Source organism: Lissotriton helveticus, chromosome 12, assembly GCF_964261635.1.
Source record: "Lissotriton helveticus chromosome 12, aLisHel1.1, whole genome shotgun sequence".
In the NCBI taxonomy this organism is placed as follows: domain Eukaryota; kingdom Metazoa; phylum Chordata; class Amphibia; order Caudata; family Salamandridae; genus Lissotriton; species Lissotriton helveticus.
The window spans coordinates 869,681,408-869,705,106 of NC_136073.1; the positions used below are offsets into that span (position 1 = coordinate 869,681,408).

The 23,699-nt window shown below is 46.7% G+C and overlaps 1 protein-coding gene across 4 annotated transcripts in view; it reads right to left on the minus strand.

Moving 5' to 3' along the window:
- The window catches only part of ARHGEF18 (Rho/Rac guanine nucleotide exchange factor 18), a 300,861-nt gene that overhangs the window by 239,197 nt on the left and 37,965 nt on the right, over positions 1-23,699 (minus strand). For all 4 annotated transcript variants that reach the window (XM_078669619.1, XM_078669618.1, XM_078669617.1 and 1 more), the window contains exons 6-9: positions 21,707-21,751; positions 20,640-20,720; positions 17,886-17,991; positions 16,818-16,983 (exon numbers count right to left, since the gene is read on the minus strand). In XM_078669619.1, coding sequence (XP_078525745.1) covers positions 16,818-16,983; positions 17,886-17,991; positions 20,640-20,720; positions 21,707-21,751 — 398 coding nt within the window. The remainder of the gene's footprint in view (positions 1-16,817; positions 16,984-17,885; positions 17,992-20,639; positions 20,721-21,706; positions 21,752-23,699) is intronic.

Consider the following 23,699-nt stretch of genomic DNA (forward strand, 5'->3'; position numbering starts at 1 on the left):
ACAACTTAAAGACATGTGTCATCTCAGAAGTGAAAAGATAAACCCTGGCTGAGACTCTAACTTCAGTTAAATGGAGCTCGAAGTACACCAGGCAGCTGCAGGAAAGGCCTGGTTGGAGAAGTAGGGCTCATTAAACTTAGAAACCTCTGATTGAAGAACTTCCTTCTTAAGGGTGACCCTAGAATCACAAAATCCTGGCACCTCTTCAGCTGTTCAGGACGCACAAAGAGGGGCCAGTATGCGGATGGCCGTGCAGCAGAAGGTACACGAAGCGCAGAAGTTAGCAGTGACCCGTGAGATTAAAGAAAGAGTGCATGATGTGAGCAGAAGCTAGTGATGAGAATGGACCTTACCCTTCAAAATATCCACCTCAGAGGATTTATACCATACCATGTAATTGTAAAGCGCACGTTCACCCAAGGCTATCTTGGCACTGAACAACATATGTTTATTGTTACCGAACTCAATGGTACTCATTTTATCGACCTCAGAAGGATGAAAGGCTGAGCGGACCTGCCGGGATTTGAACCTGTGACCATGAGGTTGAACACAGGCCTCTACAGTGGACACATTAGTTCACTAAGCCACTAGACACGGCTTTTCTCTGTTCGAGATAGAAACAGAGGGTTGTAGGAAGGTGGAATCTGACTGCATAGTTAACCCCACTTTTTTCCTGGTGTTTTGCTGGTTTTCTACTTAGTCTGGCTGGGATCCTGCTATTCAGGACCCCAGCCTAGCTGCTTTCTCCTCTAAATTGATTGCATGTACTTTAGGTATACTCCAGATTGGGTTTTGGGGTACCCTTATAAGTCCCTCGTATATGATATACCCAGGGCATAGGGATCCCAGAAGCCTCCCAGGGGCTGCAGCGTGTATTATGCCACCCCTGAGAGACCACAGGTCTGCTACAGCAACCTGTGTAAGGTGGTGCATTCACCCCTTATTTAGATATAGGTTCACTATATCTATGTTAAGACACGCGTCGTCGGAGTCGAGGAACAAGAGAGGAGAACTACATGAACCAGGAGCAAGGCCGCCCGAACTCCAATCCCCAGAAGGCCGTGCGAGACAGTCGCGTTGAGAGGGCGTACCCATATAAGCAACCCGGACGCCAGCAGTAGGCGTCGAATATTTTGAACTTCCCCGCGAGTAAGGAGAGGCGGCCAAGCGGAAGGTGAGCTCCGTGTTATTCGGCGGCTTGGGACAGGAGTCGGGAACAAACGGTGAGGAACAACTGAAGCCGAGTCAGTGTCAGCGGGGCTCCGCTTCACGCTCGGTGGGACGTAGAGTGTACTCCGTTCTGCTCCGACCCCTTGTCAGTCCCCGCTCGAGGGTTCTCGAGCATAAAGTACAACGGTCCTTTAGATACTTCCGCCAGTCCCCGCTCGAGGGTTCGAGCTCGTGGACTCCGGTCCTTTGAGGATATACGCCAGTCCCCGCTCGAGGGAAACGAGCATATTTTGAACTCCGGTTTGCTCCGACCATTTGTCAGTCCCCGCTTGAGGGTTCTCGAGCAGACGGTCCTTGGACGTGACCAGTGGCCAGTCCCCGCTCGAGGGTATCGAGTTAAGGTCCCTTGCTGAGACCTGTGGCCAGTCCCCGCTCGAGGGTATCGAGTTAACAGGGCAAGGTCCCTTGCTGAGACCTGTGGCCAGTCCCCGCTCGAGGGTTATCGAGCGTGGAGGACATCCTTGGCGTTTGCCCTCCGTTGGACGCGTGTCAGGAATGACACGCATGCGGATGACGATTACGCGTTTACATTACGAGGAAAGACGCCTCGAGTGGCATTGTCGGCCATTATTTAGCACAGGGTCCTCTGTTGGAAGGTGCTAGGACTAGCATCATTGCAGAGGACGGTTTGACACTGTACCTAACATTAGAGCACTCTTGCTTTGCTTATGATTTGGCCGTTAAACAAGCCTGAATAAAGAGCTTGTTTACTTCACCTATCGGTCTGGCACCTCATTTGTGAGTGAACAGGTGTGGTGTGGGGGTTTTGACTGCGTTACTCGATCCCGAGGGAAGCAGGATTACACAATATTCGACCTTTTCAACAACAATCAACCTCCTGGTCGAGTAACCGGTCATGGCCACCCTGGAGGACGTATTGGCGGCGTTACTAGACGTCCAAAACGAATTAGCGGCTTCACGACAGGAAACAGCAGACTTAAGGGCTAGGGTGGATCAGCAACAGCGCAATCCGTTCAACGCGGGGGCTTCTACCACGGGAAACCCTGCTGCAGTGGTGGTTGAAATGCCAGTAGCTATACCTCTGGCCACACCGGAAAGGTATAGTGGGGATCCTACCACGGTTCAGGTGTTCATCACACAAGTGGCGCTGCATTTCTCCTGTAAACCAAAGTCATTTCCAACCAACCAGGCGAGAGTGGCCTTCATGATCTCGTATCTGGCAGGAAATGCCGCACAGTGGGCGGTTCCTTTGGTAAGCCGGGACGATCCGCTCCTGTACGACTGGGAACAATTCCAGGAAGAGTTTATCAAGGTGTTCCATCGTAGAGCGGATTCATACACGGCGGACAGGGAACTTTTGGAACTGAAACAAGGCACAACAGGGCTGGTCCATTATTTGAATGCGTTCAGGCGCTTGGTTGCTGAATCCAAATGGCCCCCGGCCAAACAAACTGCGCTATTTCACCAAGGCTTGAGCGTGGACTTGAAAGACGTGATAGCGCAGATTGATCCCCAACCGGTGCACTGCGAAGATCTGATCAGCCTGGCCCTTCGCCTCGACCATCGACTTAGCGAAAGACGTGGGGGGGTGCATAAGAAGGACAAAGCACATGCCGCGTCGGGTCAAACGACTATCACCGAGGCGACACCCACACCCCGCGTGGACTCCATGGACATAGGGGCCGTTAGAGCGAGCCTCACGGCCACAGAGAAAGAGTCGCGAAGAAAGCAAGGACTATGTCTGTACTGCGGCAAAAAAGGACACTTCGTTCGAGAATGCCCTGCAAAACCCAAGACTGGTCGTCCTCGTCCCGGTCGCTTGTCCACGGCGTCTGTGGACAAGCCGGCGGAAAACTAAGGAGCTCTCAGAACCACGAAGGGGATTCTCGGAGCCATGGTTATATCCCTTCTGCTCATCTACACTCCTATGAGAGCAAAAGACACTTGTTCATTCCCTTACAGTTGTTGGTTCGGAACCGATGGGTTTCGGTCTCGGCGATGGTCGACTCTGGTGCCACGGGGCTGTTTATGGACAAGAGGGAAGCGCATCGCGTAGGGGTAGCGCTTCAGGAGTGTGAGGTCCCGGAGGAAGTCTTTGCTGTGGATGGGCGCAGGTTGATTTCAGGGCCCATCAGCCACCACACGGGGAATATCGAGGTAGTCTACGGGACTCAACACACAGAGACTCTTGATTTCAACATCATCTGTGTGCCGCAGTATGGGATCATATTAGGCTTGCCTTGGCTGAAAAGACACAACCCTTCAATCAACTGGGAAACCCAGGAACTCCGAATGGACTCCCCTTACTGTGCAAAGGTCTGCACACAGAAGAAGGGTGCTCCGGAGGACCAGGGGTGGATAGTGGCCACAGCAGCCAAAAAGGAGATGGTTCTCGCTGAAGTCTATCGGGGGTACATGGACGTGTTCGATGATAACCAAGCGGGAACACTCCCGCCACATAGGGTATACGACTGTCAAATAGACCTGGTCCCAGGAGCAACGATACCAGGTGGTAGGTTGTATGCCTTATCCGAGCCCAAAAACATCCACCTCCGGGCGTACCTGGATACGATGCTTCGCCTAGGCTTCATCAGGCCTTCCAAATCCCCTGCGCCTCTGTTCTTTATCCCTAAGGCTAATGGGGAACTGCGCGCTTGCGTGGATTTTTGGGCGCTTAACGCCATCACGATTAAGAACAGGTACCCGTTGCCTCTCATCAACGTGCTCCTGGAACAAGTGAAGAAGGCCCATGTATACACCAAGCTCGATTTGAAGGGGGCATACCATCTGGTCCGCATGCGTCGAGGAGACGAGTGGAAGACGGCCTTCAAAACGCGGTTCGGCCTGTATGAGTATAGAGTCATGCCCTTTGGGCTATGTAACGCCCCTGCCGCGTTCCAATACTTTCTGAACGAGGTGCTGAGAGACATCCTGGATGTATACGTAGTCGTATACATCGACGACATTTTGATTTATTCGGACACCACAGAAAAACACGTGAGACATGTGGCCTCAGTACTACAAATCCTCAGAGACAATTCGCTTTATTGCAAGCTCAGCAAATGCGACTTCCACGTGACAACTGTGGAATTCCTGGGGGTCATGTTGAGCCCAGAAGGCCAAACCATGGCGGAGAGAAAGGTGAAAGCGGTAACGGAATGGCCAACGCCACAGAACATCAAGGACGTACAGAGCTTTCTTGGCTTTGCCAATTTCTACCGCCGGTTCATAGAGGGGTTCTCGGGGCTCGTCTCGCCCATTACACACCTATTGAGGAAGTCAGTGAAGTTCCATTGGTCTGAAGATGCGGAGGGGGCATTCAGTGCATTGAAACACGCCTTTGTAACCGCACCTGTCCTTGCCCACCCAGACCCGGAACAACAATACACGGTGGAGGCAGACGCGTCCGACCTGGCGGTGGGAGCCATACTGTCGCAGAAGAAACCTGAGAAGGGGGTGCTCCATCCTGTTGCGTTTATGTCCCGCAAATTGAACCAAGCTGAAAGAAATTACCACGTTGCCGAAAAGGAACTTCTGGCCATCAAGGACGCCTTTATCGAGTGGAGACACCTGTTGATGGGGGCTAAACACGTAGTGATGGTCTACACCGACCATAGGAACCTTCAGTTCATGACGGCCGCCAGACAATTGTCTCCTCGTCAAATGAGGTGGATGTTATTCTTCTCTGGGTTTCATTTTACCATCACATACAGGCCAGGATCAGAAAACAAGAAGGCCGACGCATTGTCAAGGCAAACCTCAGATGCACGGAGTCCGCAACCGACCGCTGAGTCCATCATCCCCCCAAGCAAGGAGGTGGGGGCTATCCAGCTAGGACACTTCCTACGCGACGTGCAGAAAGGGGTCAACACCTTTCGATGGAAAGCCTGGTTGCGTAGACACGAGGAATGGCAGGTACGCGACGGCGTTCCGGTTAAGGGAGGACATGTATTGGTGCCTACCGAGCGGTTACAAAAACAGGTGTTCGGGTGGTGCCATGAGTCGGCCAGTGCAGGACACTTCGGACTGGAGAAAACGGTCGACTACGCCTTACGTCAGTTCTGGTGGCCTACGTTGAGGGCGGATGTGAGGTCTTGGATCATGGCCTGTGTGACCTGCTCAGCCATGAAATCAGATCACCGACGCCCCCAAGGGTTGCTGCTTCCACTGCCAACGCCCACCAGGCCATGGGATTGCATATCCCTGGATTTCATTGTGGGATTGCCCAGGGACAAAGGATGCACTGCTGTACTGGTGGTCGTCGACTATTTAACCAAGATGGGGCGCTTCATCGCCTGTAAGGGGGTACCCACGGCCGGACAATTGGCTGTCGTTCTACTGAAAGAGGTAGTCAGGGCTCATGGCCTTCCCAGCGTCATCGTGTCAGACAGGGGATCGCAGTTCACTGCAAGGTTCTGGAAGACCTGGTGTTCAGCACTCCATGTCACCTCAGCGTTATCAACCAGCTACCATCCGCAAACAGACGGTCAGACGGAACGTCTTAATCAAACTCTGAAGCAATACCTCCGCTGTTATATAGATCATGGAAAGGAAGAGTGGGTGGACCTGTTGTGGCTTGCAGAAGTTGCGTACAACAACGCCACACACGCCTCAACCAAGGTGTCACCTTTCTACGGCAACTATGGGCACCATCCCCGATTCATCCCGTTGTCGCACCCCTCGGCGACGTCGGGAGTACCTGAAACAGCCAAGAGGGTGGCACATGTCAGGGAGACAGTGGAAAAAGCAAAGAAGTGCTTGGTGGAGGCCAAGAAGAGATATAAAACCACGGCGGATAAAAGAAGGAGACCAGGCCCGCTGTATCGAGCTGGGGATTACGTATGGGTATTGTCCAGGAACCTTCGGTTCCGTAAACACAGCGTTTTTCATCCCCGCTTCATAGGGCCTTACCGCATCAAGGACTGCATAAGCCCAGTGAACGTGAAGTTGGCGTTACCTGACACTCTCCGGATTCACCCTGTGTTCCATGTTTCATTGCTCAAACCCGCCTTGAAGCCTAAACACATCGCGCCTCCTCCGGTGTTGGTGGACGGGGAGAAGGAGTACGCGGTACACTGCATCAGGGATTCCCGTTGGAGAAGAGGCAAGCTATGGTACCTGGTTGCGTGGAAGGGGTACGGGCAGGAAGAGGACTCATGGGAGCCCGTGGCCGGGATCTGTGCTCCACGGTTGTTGGCGGCGTTTCACAGGAAGTACCCGGACAAGCCCGGCCCGTCCGGCGGCCCTGACGGGAGAGGGATGTATTGTTAAGACACGCGTCGTCGGAGTCGAGGAACAAGAGAGGTGAACTACATGAACCAGGAGCTAGGCCGCCCGAACTACAATCCCCAGAAGGCCGTGCGAGACAGTCGCGTTGAGAGGGCGTACCCATATAAGCAACCCGGACGCCAGCAGTAGACGTCGAATATTTTGAACTTCCCCGCGAGTAAGGAGAGGCGGCCAAGCGGAAGGTGAGCTCCGTGTTATTCGGCGGCTTGGGACAGGAGTCGGGAACAAACGGTGAGGAACAACTGAAGCCGAGTCAGTGTCAGCGGGGCTCCGCTTCACGCTCGGTGGGACGTAGAGTGTACTCCGTTCTGCTCCAACCCCTTGTCAGTCCCCGCTCGAGGGTTCTCGAGCATAAAGGACAACGGTCCTTTAGATACTTCCGCCAGTCCCCGCTCGAGGGTTCGAGCTCGTGCACTCCGGTCCTTTGAGGATATACGCCAGTCCCCGCTCGAGGGAAACGAGCATATTTTGAACTCCGGTTTGCTCCGACCATTTGTCAGTCCCCGCTCGAGGGTTCTCGAGCAGACGGTCCTTGGACGTGACCAGTGGCCAGTCCCCGCTCGAGGGTATCGAGTTAAGGTCCCTTGCTGAGACCTGTGGCCAGTCCCCGCTCGAGGGTATCGAGTTAACAGGGCAAGGTCCCTTGCTGAGACCTGTGGCCAGTCCCCGCTCGAGGGTTATCGAGCGTGGAGGACATCCTTGGCGTTTGCCCTCCGTTAGACGCGTGTCAGGACTGACACGCATGCGGAGGACGATTACGCGTTTACATTACGAGGAAAGACGCCTCGAGTGGCATTGTCGGCCATTATTTAGCACGGGGTCCTCTGTTGGAAGGTGCTAGGACTAGCATCATTGCAGAGGACGGTTTGACACTGTACCTAACATTAGAGCACTCTTGCTTTGCTTATGATTTGGCCGTTAAACAAGCCTGAATAAAGAGCTTGTTTACTTCACCTATCGGTCTGGCACCTCATTTGTGAGTGAACAGGTGTGGTGTGGGGGTTTCGACTGCGTTACTCGATCCCGAGGGAAGCAGGATTACAATCTACTGTATCACTTCACATATAAACCTATCAGTCACCCCTATGGCAGGCCTTACCAATCTGAAGGCAGAGTGCTGGGTTTTATGTGAGAGGGTGCCCATGCATGAGTAGAGCCCTCTGCAGCCTTCGGAATCTATTCTCCGGGGTTGTTCTGTGATGCAGCCATACCATATACTCTTAAGTGCATTATAACCTTGCAGTAAATGCTAACTTTAAAACGGCTGCACAGAAACCTGTAGTGTTTGGTGTCAAACACCTTGGAATCATACCTCCACACCAGTAACTAGTGTGGAGGTATGATTCTTCCCTCCTAGAGGGAGAAATATGACTACAACGGTACACCCGGTACCAGTTTTACAGAACCCTGGCATCACAAGATGGATGCTGCCAGCCACAGACACGAGTCTGTCCTCCTGCTGCTGGACGAAACTCCGGCAGGGGAGGCTGGAAAATAGGTTTCCTGTCACAGGGAGGTGTAACGACCTCCCAAACAGGCTTTAGTGTATTGGGGCTGGGTGGGTGCACTCTGAGAGTGCTTTGATGTCTGCACTGGGGGCACATTTGGTGTCCCTGTGCATAGTCCAGCTCACCCCGGTTTCAGGAGCCATTTGCTCCTGCTCTCGCGCAAAATTGGACAAAGGACATGGGTGTAGCCACCCCTCTGCCCTGACCCTGCCATAGGTGGGTCCCCAGAGTTCGTCCAACCCCTTCCTTGGGTATAAAGTAGGAACCCTTGGCTACAGGACTTTAGATTTACCTGGATGAATCTCTGCTACAGAAACCAGGTACTTCGACAATCTACACTGCGCTAGAGGACTAAAGAATCTCCCTTGGAGTAAAGAAGTTACTCCCCTGCTAAGCAGGCACCAAAGACGCATCTGACCGGTTTGCGACTCCAAAGCTCCTGAGGACTCCGAAGACTTTTGCAACACAGGAGGTGGGTTTCCAAGCGTCCCTGAGGTGGACTAGTGTGCTCAGCAAACCTGAGACCCGTATCCCTCATGGGACAGTGCAACCCGAACCCCTGGGCACCAAGTCCGGCGACCCCTGAAGCTGTGCTTTAGGCTACTTGTAATCCAGCCCCCGAGCAGTGATTCCACTGTAGATTACTGGCCTACACACCACGAGTGTTCTGTAGGCCGGTATTTAGTGATTCCTCTTGAGTTCTCTTCGTGATCCCTAGTCCGGTGGCCTGTGGGTCCCTGTGAAGGCAACTTTGACTTTCAGTGGGCTTTCCTGGTTGCTCCAGACGTGCCCTGACTCTCCATTGCTTGGGGAGTCACCAGGACCTTGCTGGTCCTCACCGAAGAATCTTTTCTCTGACTGCATGGGTTGCAGTTGCCAAGGCTTGTTCGTATTCAATCCGGACACTGACCCCCCAGCACTCAACATCCTTTGTGGGACATCTCGCCTCCGGACTTTGGTTGTCCTCAACATCTCCTGGTCCCCGTGGCTGCAGAGTCAAGAAGCACCGGACATCGGTGGGCATTCTTCTACCGAGCCCCTGGTCACTGGCAAGTGACCCAGACTCTGTCTCCTCTGCTTTCAGGTTCCTCTCATCTCTGATCCAGGCTTGGATCCAACCGGACACTTTTCCTCTTCACGGCAGCAGCATGTTTCAGCATCACGCCAATGAAAACGACAAAGATTCCCAACACTATGTGACACCTATGCACCAAGCTTACCTGGGTTAGGTAAAACGAGTACTCCGGTGCTCACAAGGGTGCTGGCCTTAGAACCTTCTAAGTTTGAAAGGGTTTGCTCAAAGTCCTCTCCTAAGTGTCCTTAAACTTTAAAATTCCAACCGTGACTTTCCCATAGAGTTGTACAGAGCTCGCGTCTGTGTTCTCACACTGTACGCGTCCCCCGTGGGTCCCCTGTGTCACTACCTTCGGTGGTTCCTTGGGGTCCCAGCAATTCAATGTGCTCTAGGAACTGTGTCTAGTCAAGTTGTGGTTGTTATACCACTTTCTTAGTATATGGTTTGGTCTCCCCCTGGAGCCCACTGTGTATTGGAGTGGTGTGGCTCACTGGTTAGAGGCGGCAGACCCGAGAGCAGAAGTCGGCCCGGGACCAGGGTTCAATTCCCGACGCGGCAGGGTCGTGGACCAGGGTCAGCGGACTCGACAATTCTCGCCTCGGTGCCTACTCTAACCTGGGGTCCCACTCGGCAACTCTGGGCATTAGCTTGCCTAATCTCCACAACGGCCCCATCAACGCCGGGGGTGCCTGGCTCCACCTTGGGGATTCCCAGTAGGGACCATCCCACAGGGAAAGCCAGGACGGGTTCCCCAGCGGTATACAGCGCCGCGACGCCCCTTTGCTGGGGCAGCTGTGCGCTTTACAAGTATACAACATTTAACATTTAACATTTATTGTGCTATTTACTGTCGTTCTAGTGATTTAATATTGGGTACTTTGTGCTCTAATCTCATACAGAGATTAGTAGTGAGCGTTTAGTAGTAAATAAATATTTTTACAATAACACATGTGTGGTTCTTCTTTCATTTGGTCATTCCGGAGGTTATAGACTGATAAAACAAGCTGCTTTACACTCCTTTAAGGCTTAGCCTGAAGGCTGCTCTCCATAGCTACCACTAGGATAGTTTTCATAAAAGGTTGTCTTTAACCTCTTCATCAGTAAGGGTTGTTTGGACTGGTTCAATGTGTCCACTATAACTAGTGCTCAGCTTATACCAGGCCAACTTCTCACAATGGTAAGCTCTGATTCTGAACTCAGTGCCCTTTTTAAAAACACCGGTTTTTAAAGGCATGTGTTTAAAACCTAATTAATAGGATTCCTGACCTTCCCGTGAGAACAAGGAGTGAGCCCAGACACCTGCCCTAGTATGACAGATGTCAAGAGAAGACAGTGTGCAATGCTACCCGGATAAAGCAGTGAAAGATGTAAAAAGATGGAGCAGGGGGCCAGATGTACAAAGAAGCGATTAAAAAAAAAAGATCTCAACTTGAGCACCAAAGTTTTGTGAATTGGTTCTGTTTTTGCGAACCGACCTATGGACTTTTAGGTTGTGACTTAATATGCCATCCAACCTCATCAGTTAATTTGCAACCTTCTTCATCAGTATTCATGAGGTAGGTTGCTAATTGAGACTCACTCCAATTGGATGCAATCACACAGATGGTGGCCTGCTGGGGTCAGAAGACCCCTGTATCTGTGGTTACATTTAAATGAAGTATATTTTTGTTAAATGCATCCCATTTTCTGTAAAGGAAATGGGTCTGCATTTCAGAGGGGAAAAAAAGAGTGCTTTAGATTTGGCTGTGGTGCAAGAGTCTAAGGTTGTCCTTAGGAGCTTGCCACTGTTGAAAGCCAGGGTTGCAGAATGCACCAACATTTCCTGGTCTTGATTCCACCTCGTGCCTCTTTCTTCCACCATCGAACACTTCCTGTCTCTTCATCCCATAAGTACAAAGGCTGCTTAGTTGTTATCCTACCTCATTCTTCTGTCTCCCACTACTCTACACTTCCTGTCTATCTCACTCTTTCAGTATTTTGCATTCCTACTTACTCTCCCTCCATTTTTCTCTATATTCTCTCTTTCTTTCAAATTTTAACGTCACAGAATAAATTCCCAAACATGAGAGCCAGTGTATACCACCTGCTATGACCTGCAGAGATCTGGCACCGCTTGCAATTTGGAAACTACAGGTGATGCCATACAGAAAGTACTACATCAGCATTTGGAGGCCAGACATCTAGGAAGGGATAGAAAGGTCAGAGATATTCCAGAGGAAAAATACCAAGAATGTTGCTAGTATGTGTAAGAAATCCTAGAAAAAGAGACGAAAGCCTTCAATGTCCATATTCTGAAACAGATGGGGTAGATGTGACCGAGGCATGAAAATGTCCCATCGGCATAAATTCTGTAGAGGAAATGAATACACGACAGGAGGAGAGCAGAAACACTCCCTGGGCCACAAGTCCTTATATGCTAACAATAGCTATGAATTCATGTATCTATCTCCCAATGTATACAAAGAGGATGAAGCTCAGATATTTATTTACATTAAATAGGATTGAGAGTTTGAACTTGATGCAGCGGTATCCTTCTCGTAACTGATATGTTTCTTGGAACTTGCAGAGACCAGGGAGGGACACAACTCATTGGTCTGGGATTCTATCCAAAGCTGAGGAAATCCAGTAAAACTCTTAGAAAAAAACCCATCTTGCTCCCCGAGGTATGTCATTGCTCACCCACGGCATGCTGCATGCCTGGAAGAACGCGTGAACGCCTGTGCAGCGCAGACTAAACAGTACAGAGCAGGATTACGACTCCACGGAAGACCCACTGATATTGAATGTAACTATTGTAATATACATTTTTATTCTACGATCAGTTTTGCAATTTGTATTTAGTCTCATGCCGGATTTGCTCCTTGTGTAAAAACATTCTGAGTGCAAATTAATATCCGTGAGGGACCCTGAAAAGCACAATTTCCAGTGCATCAAGGCACAAACACTATATGCTGGTACATGTTATACTGCACGTCTAGCTGTGCATCAACGCTTCTCAAAAGGATATGTGCACCAATATAGAACACCTTATGAGCTGTCCTTCCCTTTCTGAATCACTACCTTCTATATGTTGCCCACGCTTTGAAAATATAAAACAAAGGAAGAAGGAATGCTGCAGCCGGCTATTTGCACATGCCTCAACATTCCACCCTACCCGTCTGCACCACATTACACTTAAAAGGATGCGGGTATTAAACAGATGATGTCCTATTCCATTGTAACCTGTGTACATCTAAAGGTGGACAGCTTTTATGGAAGTACAAAAATTTCCTAAGACAAAGCACTAAGGTCTGAAAAGACACATCTGTCATGTGACAGATAAGCAACAATGTGATGGAATGAATGCTTAAATTAATCTCAGCCACTGTTAGCTAAAGCCGACAAGCCAAGGACCCAGCTTCACTTCTTCCTACTTTTAGAGACAGAGGACCATCTGAGACATTTCCAGATTTATTTTTAGTAGGTCCTCCTCTGTTTTCTTAGATAGAGGATTAATTAAATTTAAAAAAACAGTGTCACAGGGGATTAATTAAATTAAAAAAACAGTGTTATAATGAGATAATTGCCCACCAGCACAGCCTGAAGATTGCATTACCTATCCTAATATATGACGCTGCTATGGCACTCTGTCGATACTACAGCATGTCACAGGACGACAGAAGAAAAATCACAGTTTTCCAGCGGCACTTCTGAAAATTTAGCAATGTATAAACACACACTTTATCTATGAAGGGAACCAATAGACACTGTTAATTGTTTTCAGACTCTGCTTTAAGCCAACTGTCTCATCTTCCATCAGCTATTTGATCCTAAAACTCATAACCATTTGGAAATTCAAGAAACACTGTTAAAAAAACTTGAAGTTTAATATTTAATGATTTTACCCATCCGGCTATACATCTCACTAGTGCAGCACCGCTCTCATGACACATTTTAAACAAAAAATGTCGCCCTGCTACAACTAGTTATCAATCAACAAAGAATGATAAAAGCGCCCAAATCTACATTTTGCAAATGTAATTGTTGTGTGTGGCTGAGAGTCAGAATATCATTTTCAAAAACATTGTCTGGCCAAAATATTGTGTCCTAAATGTTGTTTTAAAAATATGGTCCAATAGGGTGCAGATTTTTTATTATTAACTGTGTTTGGGCAATCATTTTGTAAAGGGTATCTAAGACACCATATTTCCTACAAACAATATTTGTGTTGCAAAATTCTGGTATCATGCCCTATGGACACACCAGAGCCATTCCCCCAGACCCTAACATAAGCAGAAGGTACATTACTTATCTAAGAATCAAAAATGGCATCTCAGAAGGTGACCTCTCACAAGTGTTGAACCAAAATATTAACATCACAGGAAATAACACCCCATAAGACACGTCTTTCATGACATCACAGGAATTTACATCATCAAATGGGAGATCTAATTCCTACATGAAGATTTCAGATCACCACTAAAGCAGGAACAAATGCATGGAAATAAACATAAATGGTTCTGCATTCCTTAAAATCATAACAGTTTTGTACAGGTTTAGGGTTGCGATTTCTCTTCTTTATTATTATATAAATCTTTTGTTAAGCAACTTTGTATCCCTAAAAATAAAAATACATTCCTCAACAATTACTTCGATACTCTCAATAAAAATAATCAGACGGAAATTGCAATTTCCAAATGAATCACTTTGTAATATATTTTTAAGGATAATAATAACATTCTATTTAGTACCAAATTTATCACAATTCAGTTGAAAATTTTCTTCTTGATCATCGAGATATTAAGAACAACTCAAGATGAAATGATTCAATATAGCAATATTTCCTTTACTCCATAAACGACACCTAAAGTTATATATTTGTGTTGGGATACTAAGAATACCTAGATGCATCGTCAGTAAACTTAGACCAAAAAATAGAATTACACAGCAGAATGAGATACTGAGATATTGCTGTACTAGGTGTGCACTGTACCAGGGCAATCAGTGATGGAGTTACCCAAGAAAACTTTTCAACATCATTATCAATTTCAAAGTTACCTCCATAAGTGTTTTATCATTTCTCACAATCTGATTGGGTGTTGTGGCTTCAGTTAATGTAGGCAACCAATATTTCTCCAAAACAAAAACCATTTACCTTTTTACAATTTGCCATGACCAAAATGTAATTTATTCTCTCAAAACCATGGCAACCAAAGTATGTACAGGTCCATTAGTCAAGCATACACAAATATCCCTTCCTCAAAAGGTGGAGGGTCCGCAGAAGGTATGGGGGGCATCCTCACGCAAATGTTGGGAAAAACAAGGGGTTTCTGGAGTCGAGCAGGAGATATCAACCCTCAATTATAATGAATGAAACAGGAAGAATGAGGTAGAGATAATGCATTTCATCCATACTCACTCAAACATAACATAACTTCAACATTTACCAATTTAACAAAAGGAAATCTGTCCATTTCTTAAACTATTCTTAATCCCAGCCTTTACCAGAAGCCTTTAAAAAATATGTCCCACTTTAAAAAAAATGTTTGAATGGTTATTTCAAATGATGTACAATAGTATTTCTTCAATTCTGTTTTTCATATAGAAAACTCAAATACAAATAGTTTCAACAACTGGTCCAACATACTTAGCCTTGGGTATTTCTTAATTTTAAGTTTCTACTTAATAACTAGAGTCTCTCTTTCCTTAAAACGTGGCCTCTTCCCCCCTTTTGGCAATTCATGTGGTTAACAGCAGAATGGAATCAAAAGAAATCCCTTTGTAAAAAAAAGACTCTTTAGATGAAGTAAGTTTTTAGGGGGTACTGCTGAGATTGCAAATATTTGTCCAGATTTTAGTTTTTTACCACAAACATGAAAAATAGTTAATACTTATAATGTTGTATACCGCCAAACACGAGACAAAAAAAAAAGAAACTGTTTCACTAACCTTGACAACGGACAACCTTGGCTCCCTTTTGGGTGCACGTATTCTACGAACATGCGGCACGTATCGATAAAGGAAAAAGAGCCTTGGTATAACTTTTCTTGGAATTTGGAGGGTCCTTCTGAACAGGAAATGATCTGCAGTGGAAAAGGGGGCACTTGGCCATGCTGAAGAGCATTTAACAAATTACATCCGCATGCAGGACTACATATCCGTAAACAGTCCCCTAGTGGTGGTGAGCTTAGGAAGAAAGGAGAAGCATGCGTGGTAGAGTCCAGAATGGTCAAGACCCTCTGATTCACGGTGAAGGAAGCCACTAGAGAACATGAGGATGTAAGTAATGAGTAGTCCATGCAGCTGTTTAATGTAAGAGTGATTTAAATGCTTCTATACACGTTGTGGCCTTTTTGAGCTGAAATAGTGATACGCCATGCCGCTATACCGACAGTGTGCATGCACTGCTATGTTAGTAGGAAACGTTGAAAATCCTGGCACAGTTCACAGCAGAAATGGAAGGACAGTGGAGGACATGAGTACTTTTAGATGGTGCAAAGGTGTGAGTAAACTGTATTGGTTCATTATTATATACTACACCTACAAACAAAATCCTATTTCTCTGCACAGACAAACATTACTGCTCAACTTAAAGTGTTGTGGCAGTAGGAAATACCCTTAGTGTTGACATTATTTGACGGGCCATCTGACTGTGCACCCCTGGTCACTAGGCCCTTGAAGCGAAGTACGCCTGTTTCATAAATAGCTGGTTGATCGGCACAGGCTCATAAAAAGAAGGCAGTGCCTTGAGGCCCGGTCAAGACCCGTCGGACGCGCTAGGAGAGGATGCGCAATTCTCCGACTTTGGATGTAGGTCCTACTTTTCTGCTAAGCAAACTTGCAAAAGATGATATCGAGCTATGGGAAATGAGTAGGGATCCCCTAAAATAGCAATCTAGAGTAGATCCTTCCTGCTTCCAGGATTGCCTGACACAGCTTGCAAAGGCTGACTCTCGTCAAGACTAAACTAAGCATTAGTTCAGCAATTAAATCCATGACACAAAAGTAAAGAATGAGTTAGGTCTTCGGCCCCATGTGGTGTGGTACCAGAAAAGTGTTCTTAGAATATCATACATAAATACTGTGCCCTAATTATCATCTGTAAAAATATTGGACCATTGGAGCTAATAATAGAAAATTTACACCGAATGGGGAAATCATCTTGTAAACAATATTTAGGAAATTATATTCATCTCATGCGTTATTCTGTCATGCAACCGCCACATATATATAACTCGGGTCCTCCTTGTAACTAAAAGTGGTAAACTCTCTGACAAATCTTCCAACTAGCGAGAACTCCAACAAATTGAAACCCTAGATTGACAATAACTGTAAATCCTGGAGAGGTGCAATCAAAGTAGCTTGCACAGTGCCAGATCCCTCCATACTCCGGCTCATGTCTCCCTCGATAACATCTCATTGGAATTTATAAAGAATTCTATGGATATCCTAGAGGTACTTTGTAAATTTAGGAGTCAATGGCGAAGTCAATTGGTTTAAGTCAAAACTTTGTTTGTGTCCATACGTTTTAATTGAAAATATACTGGGAAGTGCCAATACTCTCCCTTTAAAAAATATTTCACCAGTTCTTTGCAGTTAAAGAAATGCAGGTACTCATCACCTAACAGGACCGGCCCATTTAAAACTGTGCTCGAAGAACAACCCGACACCCGATAGACGGTGCTACAAAAGGTAGAGACTACTTTTGCCAGCCAGGACGTTTAGCGTGGCAGCCGTGCGAGTGCGTGCAAGCAGTGCAAGCCGGGGGTACTCACTTAGGCACTGCAGACCATTCTTATTCACCAGAAGTTTTCCGCACAGCGTGCAGCTGGTGAAGCTGGAGAAAGCCCCCGGGACCAGGTGATGCCCGTGCACCAATTTCACCCTCTCCTTGGGTTCTTTTTCCTTTTCCTTCACTTTTTGTTGTTCTTTGCTCTTACCCTAATAGGAGGGAAAAAAAACAAAAAAAAGAGTCAGTGACACTGACAGGTAAAATATCACAAGCCAAAGTTGTCCTTTACGTATAATTCCATCCTGAGGAAATGTTTCCTATTGCTAAGAAAGCTGTTACTTAAATTTGCCCTTGTTTAAATATATTACCAAATGCAACAAGTAATTTAAAATTCTTAAAGTGGTGGGCCTTTCAGAGGGCAACCATCTTTTTTCATTAAAAAGGGTCCTTGAATCCCCTGAATGTTGTCCCCGTCATCCCATTCCAATGCCAAGTGGGCGACCCCTGTGCTTTCTTGTTTCAATACCCCTCAGCGATTGCAAGAGGACTCCTTCCCCAAGATAGACTATTTCTGGTTAAAATTCCACTTCTGTAAAAATCCAGAGAGGCAAGGCAGAGGGAAACGGAGGTCGCGGCTCACCCTACTCATTTACAGTGTCACAATCAAGAGAGTCAGCAGACCAGCCGTCTACATCACAGAAACATTCAATGTATAGAGTCCAACCTACACCCTACACTTCCACCAACCCCCACTTGATTCTGTGCTCTCCAGCCAACTTTACCATCTAAGACCCCGACACTTCTGTAACTTGGAGTCCAAAGATTAGATCTTTCTTCTGTCACCATTGTGTAAAAGCAGAAGATCACTCCACAGGCAAGGCTTCCAGGCATGGTCAGTGAGTAAGTTCACAGAGTCATACATGTGACAGGGTTGGTGGCCAAGTGGATGACATAGAACATCTGGGAGCAGAAGGTAACAACCTCAAGCCCCTACACTGCCTTCAAAGGTTTATACTTTTATTCATTTTCAGATGGTGCTGTCAAAGGTTCAACAGTAGAACCTGTAACCGCGTAAGGGTCTGCCTTGAAATAGCGCCATCATCCCAAATACCTTATCTTTCTGCCAGGATCCCGTCACGCGGCTCTTCAGGGAACTCAACCTCCTTTTCACTTTTGTTCCTCTTTCGACTTTGTCATTCTTTCCACTGCCGACGTTCCTGTAAAAATCCAAAAGACATTTCCCTAAGACTTTGAAATACTGGTAACCCATTGGTTCTTCTCAACGGTAGCTCTCACAACGTGAGACTGTTCACAAACAGAGATGGAATGACTCCTAGGGGATGTCTCGTAAGAGTTTCTGACAACCATGAAGCCTCCGCGAGGCTGAGGCAGGGTCATGAATGTGTCAGGTGACCCCGGCTACAAGCCTTTACCATCCTCATGCTCAGCGATTCCGAGCATCGAGCAACCCAACAGCTTCTGGTCAGTAGAGTCCAAAGTTAGTGACCACTAACCCAACATCGCAGAGACCAGTGCATTCTGAGGCATGTTGGTCTGATTCTTATTGGAAATATCCAACTTTACACATATTTTTTAGATAGACATGGGCATGCTGTGTGCTATATCCCTACTGCATGACACTTGACACACACACGTGTCCTACTATTTCAGCCTCCCCCACAGGCATTCCTGTTTCTGATAATTCCAAAAAGGGCTCAAATGTGGCACTATTCTTTTACCTTGTACAATTTCCTGTGCCCCTGACACATGACTCTAGTCGATGTACGTTCAGACCATCTACTCTGGCCTGGCAGTTTGACCCTGACCATCCCTTCGTCAGACGACCCAGGAGTGATTTGCATATGGCTGGTTGGTCCCTGTTTGTAATAGAGCATATTAGCTAAAAAAAACATGGATGAAAACCTTTGCCACATGACTGAACCTGAATATGTCTCCCTCCACTGTCAAATGGATGTTGGGGCATGGAGGGAGTGGGAGAGCCACAAAACCCCATGTTGTGCTACGGGGGGGTGATTGAGGATGGCCCGTGAGTGTCAGACACTTGTACGATTTTTAGGAACAGACAGTTACGTGGGATGAACCTACAGTCGATCTCTGGGCACTTTAATGGGTCTAACTTGGTGAAGGAACTAGGGTCACAGGGATGGTAGCCACACTACACAAAGTGCCAAATGTACTGAGATCGGATTTGCAAAAGCGGGCAAAAATTGCGCACTGACTTTTTGCAAACACAATCTAATTTTGCAAGCCGACCTATGTACTAATAGGTCAGTTCGCAGAATAAGGAATCATAGGGAGTCACAGACCTCCCAACCTAAATAATATTCATAAGGCAGGACGCAATTTGCGGCTCACTACAATTGATCACAATCAAAAGGAATGAGGTCTGCAAGGGTCAACACACCACCATCCTTGTGATTTGCTTTTCAAACAAAGAATACTCTGCTTTTTTTAGCAGCCAGATTTCCTTAAAACTTGTACACCAGTTTGCAGAGGGGAAGGAGTCCAAAGAGGACCCCTTAGCGATTAAGTTACCAACTAGACTTGGGTGTTTGTAACGTATCAATAGATTCCAACCAGAATTCCTGTCACAAACTATTGACACATAGGATACAGTATTGCTATTTGGAAGGGGTGTGCATAACATGGCCATTCCAAACAGCAATTCATATACGATTTCTAAACCCATTTTATGGCCTGTAAAAGTTTACCGACTCCAATAATGGGTTTAGTACAAAGGAATCAACTTTTTTAGGAGTTTCAAACCCACAAATTTAGTGAATTACAGGGTTTCAACTGTTTTACACACCTGGCCCCAAGTTCTCACTACTGAGATCATAAAAAATATTAAAGTTTGCCATCTCTTGAGTGCTAAAACTGTGGCCTCCTCTGTCCTCTCCTAAAAGGGGAAGGAATTCTACAGCACAGGTGGAACAAAATAAAGAGTATGAAACCCTATGCTGACACTGTGTGTGTGTGTGTGTGTGTGCGCGTGTGTGTGTGTGTGTGTGTGTGTGTGTGTGTGTGCGCGCGTGTGTGTGTGTGTGCGTGTGTGTGTGTGTGTGTGCTTTACACCAAATGCCCCCTCCTTAATGCATTCACTGACATAAACACTTATTCACTGATGTACTTGCTCATTTACCTATTTTTATTTGTATTTATTTATTTGTACCTAATTACTTATTCATTCACTGAGCCAGAGTTGCTATCACTGGCTCACTTACTTTTATTTTTTACTTAATCATTCAATTGTTGACACAATGACTTAATCAGTCACTCTCTCACTGACACTTCAGTCAGTTAATCACACACTCAATCGTCCGCTGCCCACTCCGCATATACCCTCTCCTCCCTCACTGATTCTTTGCTTACTCAGGCCTTGTTCCAACACCAAATAACTCATCCCCTCACTTGTACCCTCACTCTCTCACTAACATACTAACTCATTGGCTCACTCAGTTACTGACTCATACTCATACCTATACGTGAACCTCATTATCGATTACGACTATGAAACATCGTCGTGCGACAATACTGTCCGCAATATATCAGCTAGCACAATACCATCAAGGTAATTAGACGTGGAGTTAGAATATTAAATCACACTCTCCAGTGTGTGAGTAAATGGACAGAACTCTGTCAGTATCTTGCACTCATGGTGTTTCAGGTGGATAGTTGAGTTATCCATGTGTTCGGTTCTTTGACATAGAACCAAACTCACGGTCTGAGTTCTAGACATGTTGATCATTAGGTAATGCCCACTATATTCCATTTGAACACTTCCAAAGCCGATGTTCCACCCGCTCCACACTGTAGAGAAAAACTTCATACACTACAAACTCACTCATTGGACAGGAACTCGAACCACGTCAGGTCCTGCTTGGACTCCACGCTCCCTTCCGACGAACAGTTGCGCTGCTTTGCTCTGTGAAGTAAAAAATGTGAAACACAAGACATAAAATCGTCAGGAAGAAACCTCTCTAAAACCACAGAAGTAACCTATGCAAGCACCTGTAGAAAAAAACCTCACAGAGATCTCCCCCATGCCAGCCTTGCGTCACTGAAAGCTGTTTCCTTGAGTTCAAACCCTCTCCGCTGGAGTTCTAAAGTCTCGGGCTAGGGTTGGCGCACCTGGCAGATGGTATATAGTTATTTTTAAATCTGCCCAGGGGTGTGCCATTGCAGGCGGTGCCATTTATAATACAATGTAAACAATTTGTCACTTAGAGATATTTGCTACAAGGAGAACCTCGTCCCAGGAGATGTGGTGTAGTGATGAAGCTACTGACTGCAGAACATGGAATCCAAATCCCAAACATTGGCCAAAATGCGGCTGCCAGAACCCTTCTTGGTCTCCGTAGAGCTTGCCCTGTGTCGGATACCATTCACCGACTCCACTGGTTGCCGGTGGCCAGGCGGATTGAGTTTAAGGCTCTCTGCTTGGCCTTCAAGATTTGGAAATATGCCACTCCAGGAATCTTGGCCAATCTGTTGCTGCCATATGTACCTACACGCCAACTCCGTTCCTTGGGGCAAAACCTGGTAGTGGTCCCCCGGGTAAGGAGGGTATGCGCTGGGGGACGCTTGTTCCGTACTATGACGTCAAAACTCTGGAACTCGCTTCCTGTACAGATCTGTAGCTTGAACAACTACCTAGCTTTCCGGAAGGCAGTTAAAACACACCTCTTTCCCCTGTTGTTGATCTTTCTGCCTTAGCCCGTTTGTTTCTCACTGCTTTCAGTGCCGGGACGCCTCTTTGCTGGGGCAGCTGTCGCGCTTTATAAAATGTTGTAACATAACATAATTCCATCTCACTGTGCAACAAACCTTTTATCAACTAATGTTGACGCGTTCACGGCAGACTAACCCCCAGCGTAAAGCACTGTATACGACACCCAGAAAGCAACTCACCCGTGGTACTCTTTCAGTTCTTGCAGAACCTGCTGGACTATTAACCTGTAGGAGGAAGAAGACAGGACAGTGAGATACGGACCCGCTCAACTAAGGGCCAAGACACCAAGGACCCTATTCACAAAGGGCCTCTACACTCCTGGCGGGGGGCTCGCACTCATGATGTAATGCACTCGTAATGGTGGGCTCGCACTCGTGACAGGGGATCGCTCTCATGAGGGGGGCTCGCAATTCAACTTTAAGAAAGAGCGACATCACCATTAGTTATGTGACACAGAAGCTACATATTGAAGGGGTGATGAAATGGAAGAACATTCTCACCCCTTATTGCTATCTCTTCCCAAACATGGGGCTATATTGCTGTCCAACCAGCCAACATGATGCACTTCTCGCCAAAATAATATTTCTCCCTGCCTTACATTGTTTTTAGCCTTCCTCTCTTTTCTGTCCTTAGTCACAGTCCAGTGTAGATCCCTAGCTCCTCCCTCTCGACTCAGCTTCTAGTTTGTTCTTTCAGTTCCTGCTACCATTTTCCATCGCCTCATATCTTGTATTCCTGTTTTGCTTTTGCTTTCTATTTTGTTTCTGTCCTTTGCTCATGTACATACCCACCCTTCCTCATTTTTGCTCCTTTTATCCCCAAGCTGATGGTGTTTTTCCTTTCGTAGTCTCTTGTTTTCCTTGCAGTTCTTATCTCTAGCTTGTTAAGTGTCTAGTGTCCTTCATCTTGTCATGACATATTTGCCCTCCAGTTTGCCCTGTGTTTCTCCTTACAGTTCCTAGGCTCCTTGTGTTCTTCTGTTGCTGATTGTTCTCCGTTGTTCCCTTGATTCCATTCTTTTTCATGCTCGTTGCAGTTCTTCAGTTCTTTCTATTTGTGTTTCTCCATTCAGCCTCTAGTCTTGTTCTTTTGTCTTTCTAGCCCCATGCTTGCATCCCTGTTTCTTTTGCCTTACGTGTGCTTGTTACGTGGAGCTGTTTTCTCCCTGCGGCATACCTTCTACTCTTCTTGGCCTCTCAGTGCTTGGTGAGGGTTCTATTGTATCCCCGCCTGTGAATAGCTGTGTTCCTTTTGTGCAGTCTCCTGGATTCCAGGCAGCAATCTCTGCCCCATCCTTGTGCTACACGTAGCCTTAAGTGCCATGTTGCGTGATGTTGTGTAGCCTTAGGCATCTCCGCCATGTTTCTTGTTGTTATATTAATTTATTACATTTTTTATAAAGTGCAGACAAAGGGAATCCCTCGCCGCTAATGAACAGGTCTGCAATATTAAGTATGTTAAAAGAACCAGTTTTTGAGGAATTTCTTATATCGTGCTAAGCCGGGACAGGATCGTATGTACAAGGGCAGCTTGTTCCAGTGATGGGGGCAAATATGTAATGGATCTGCTGGATCCCAGAGGTGTCTCCTCTGCATGTATGTACAATCCTTGTTAGTGCCCCAGAGTCCAGATGCAGAACCACTTCTGCTACTCCTCCTCTATGGGGTTTGCAGAATGACTATCTTGAGCAAAAACCATCACAGAGACATTGATTTTCTTAATTAGAATTGGAGTTCTGGGTCTTCCCTTTGTACAACCCAAGTGCTCAGTCATTGTTTGTCGAGGTATTGGTTCATTTCTCTGTTTATAAATGTAAGAGTTGTCTTGCCTTCTCTGCCCCCTTCCTGCTCTGTTCATGTCTGATTTATCCCGGCTTATATCATCGCCTGCTCCTCTGCACTGGTACACCAACTCCCTCCTCTGTAGATCAGTACCACTTGACCTTAAGGGGTATTCCCCCCAACCCCATAGGGCTTGCCACCCCACTCTTCTCAGGTAAGAGCATGGGTACATTTGATTTATCAGGTTCAAGTGAACGACCATTGTACTTATAATCACAGACTGAGTACTAGAATATTGTGTCCTAAATAGAGTTTGACAAAAATATTGTGTCCTAAATATTGTTTACAAAAACATAACACTTTTGAAGTTTAAAATACAAAATCTACACCC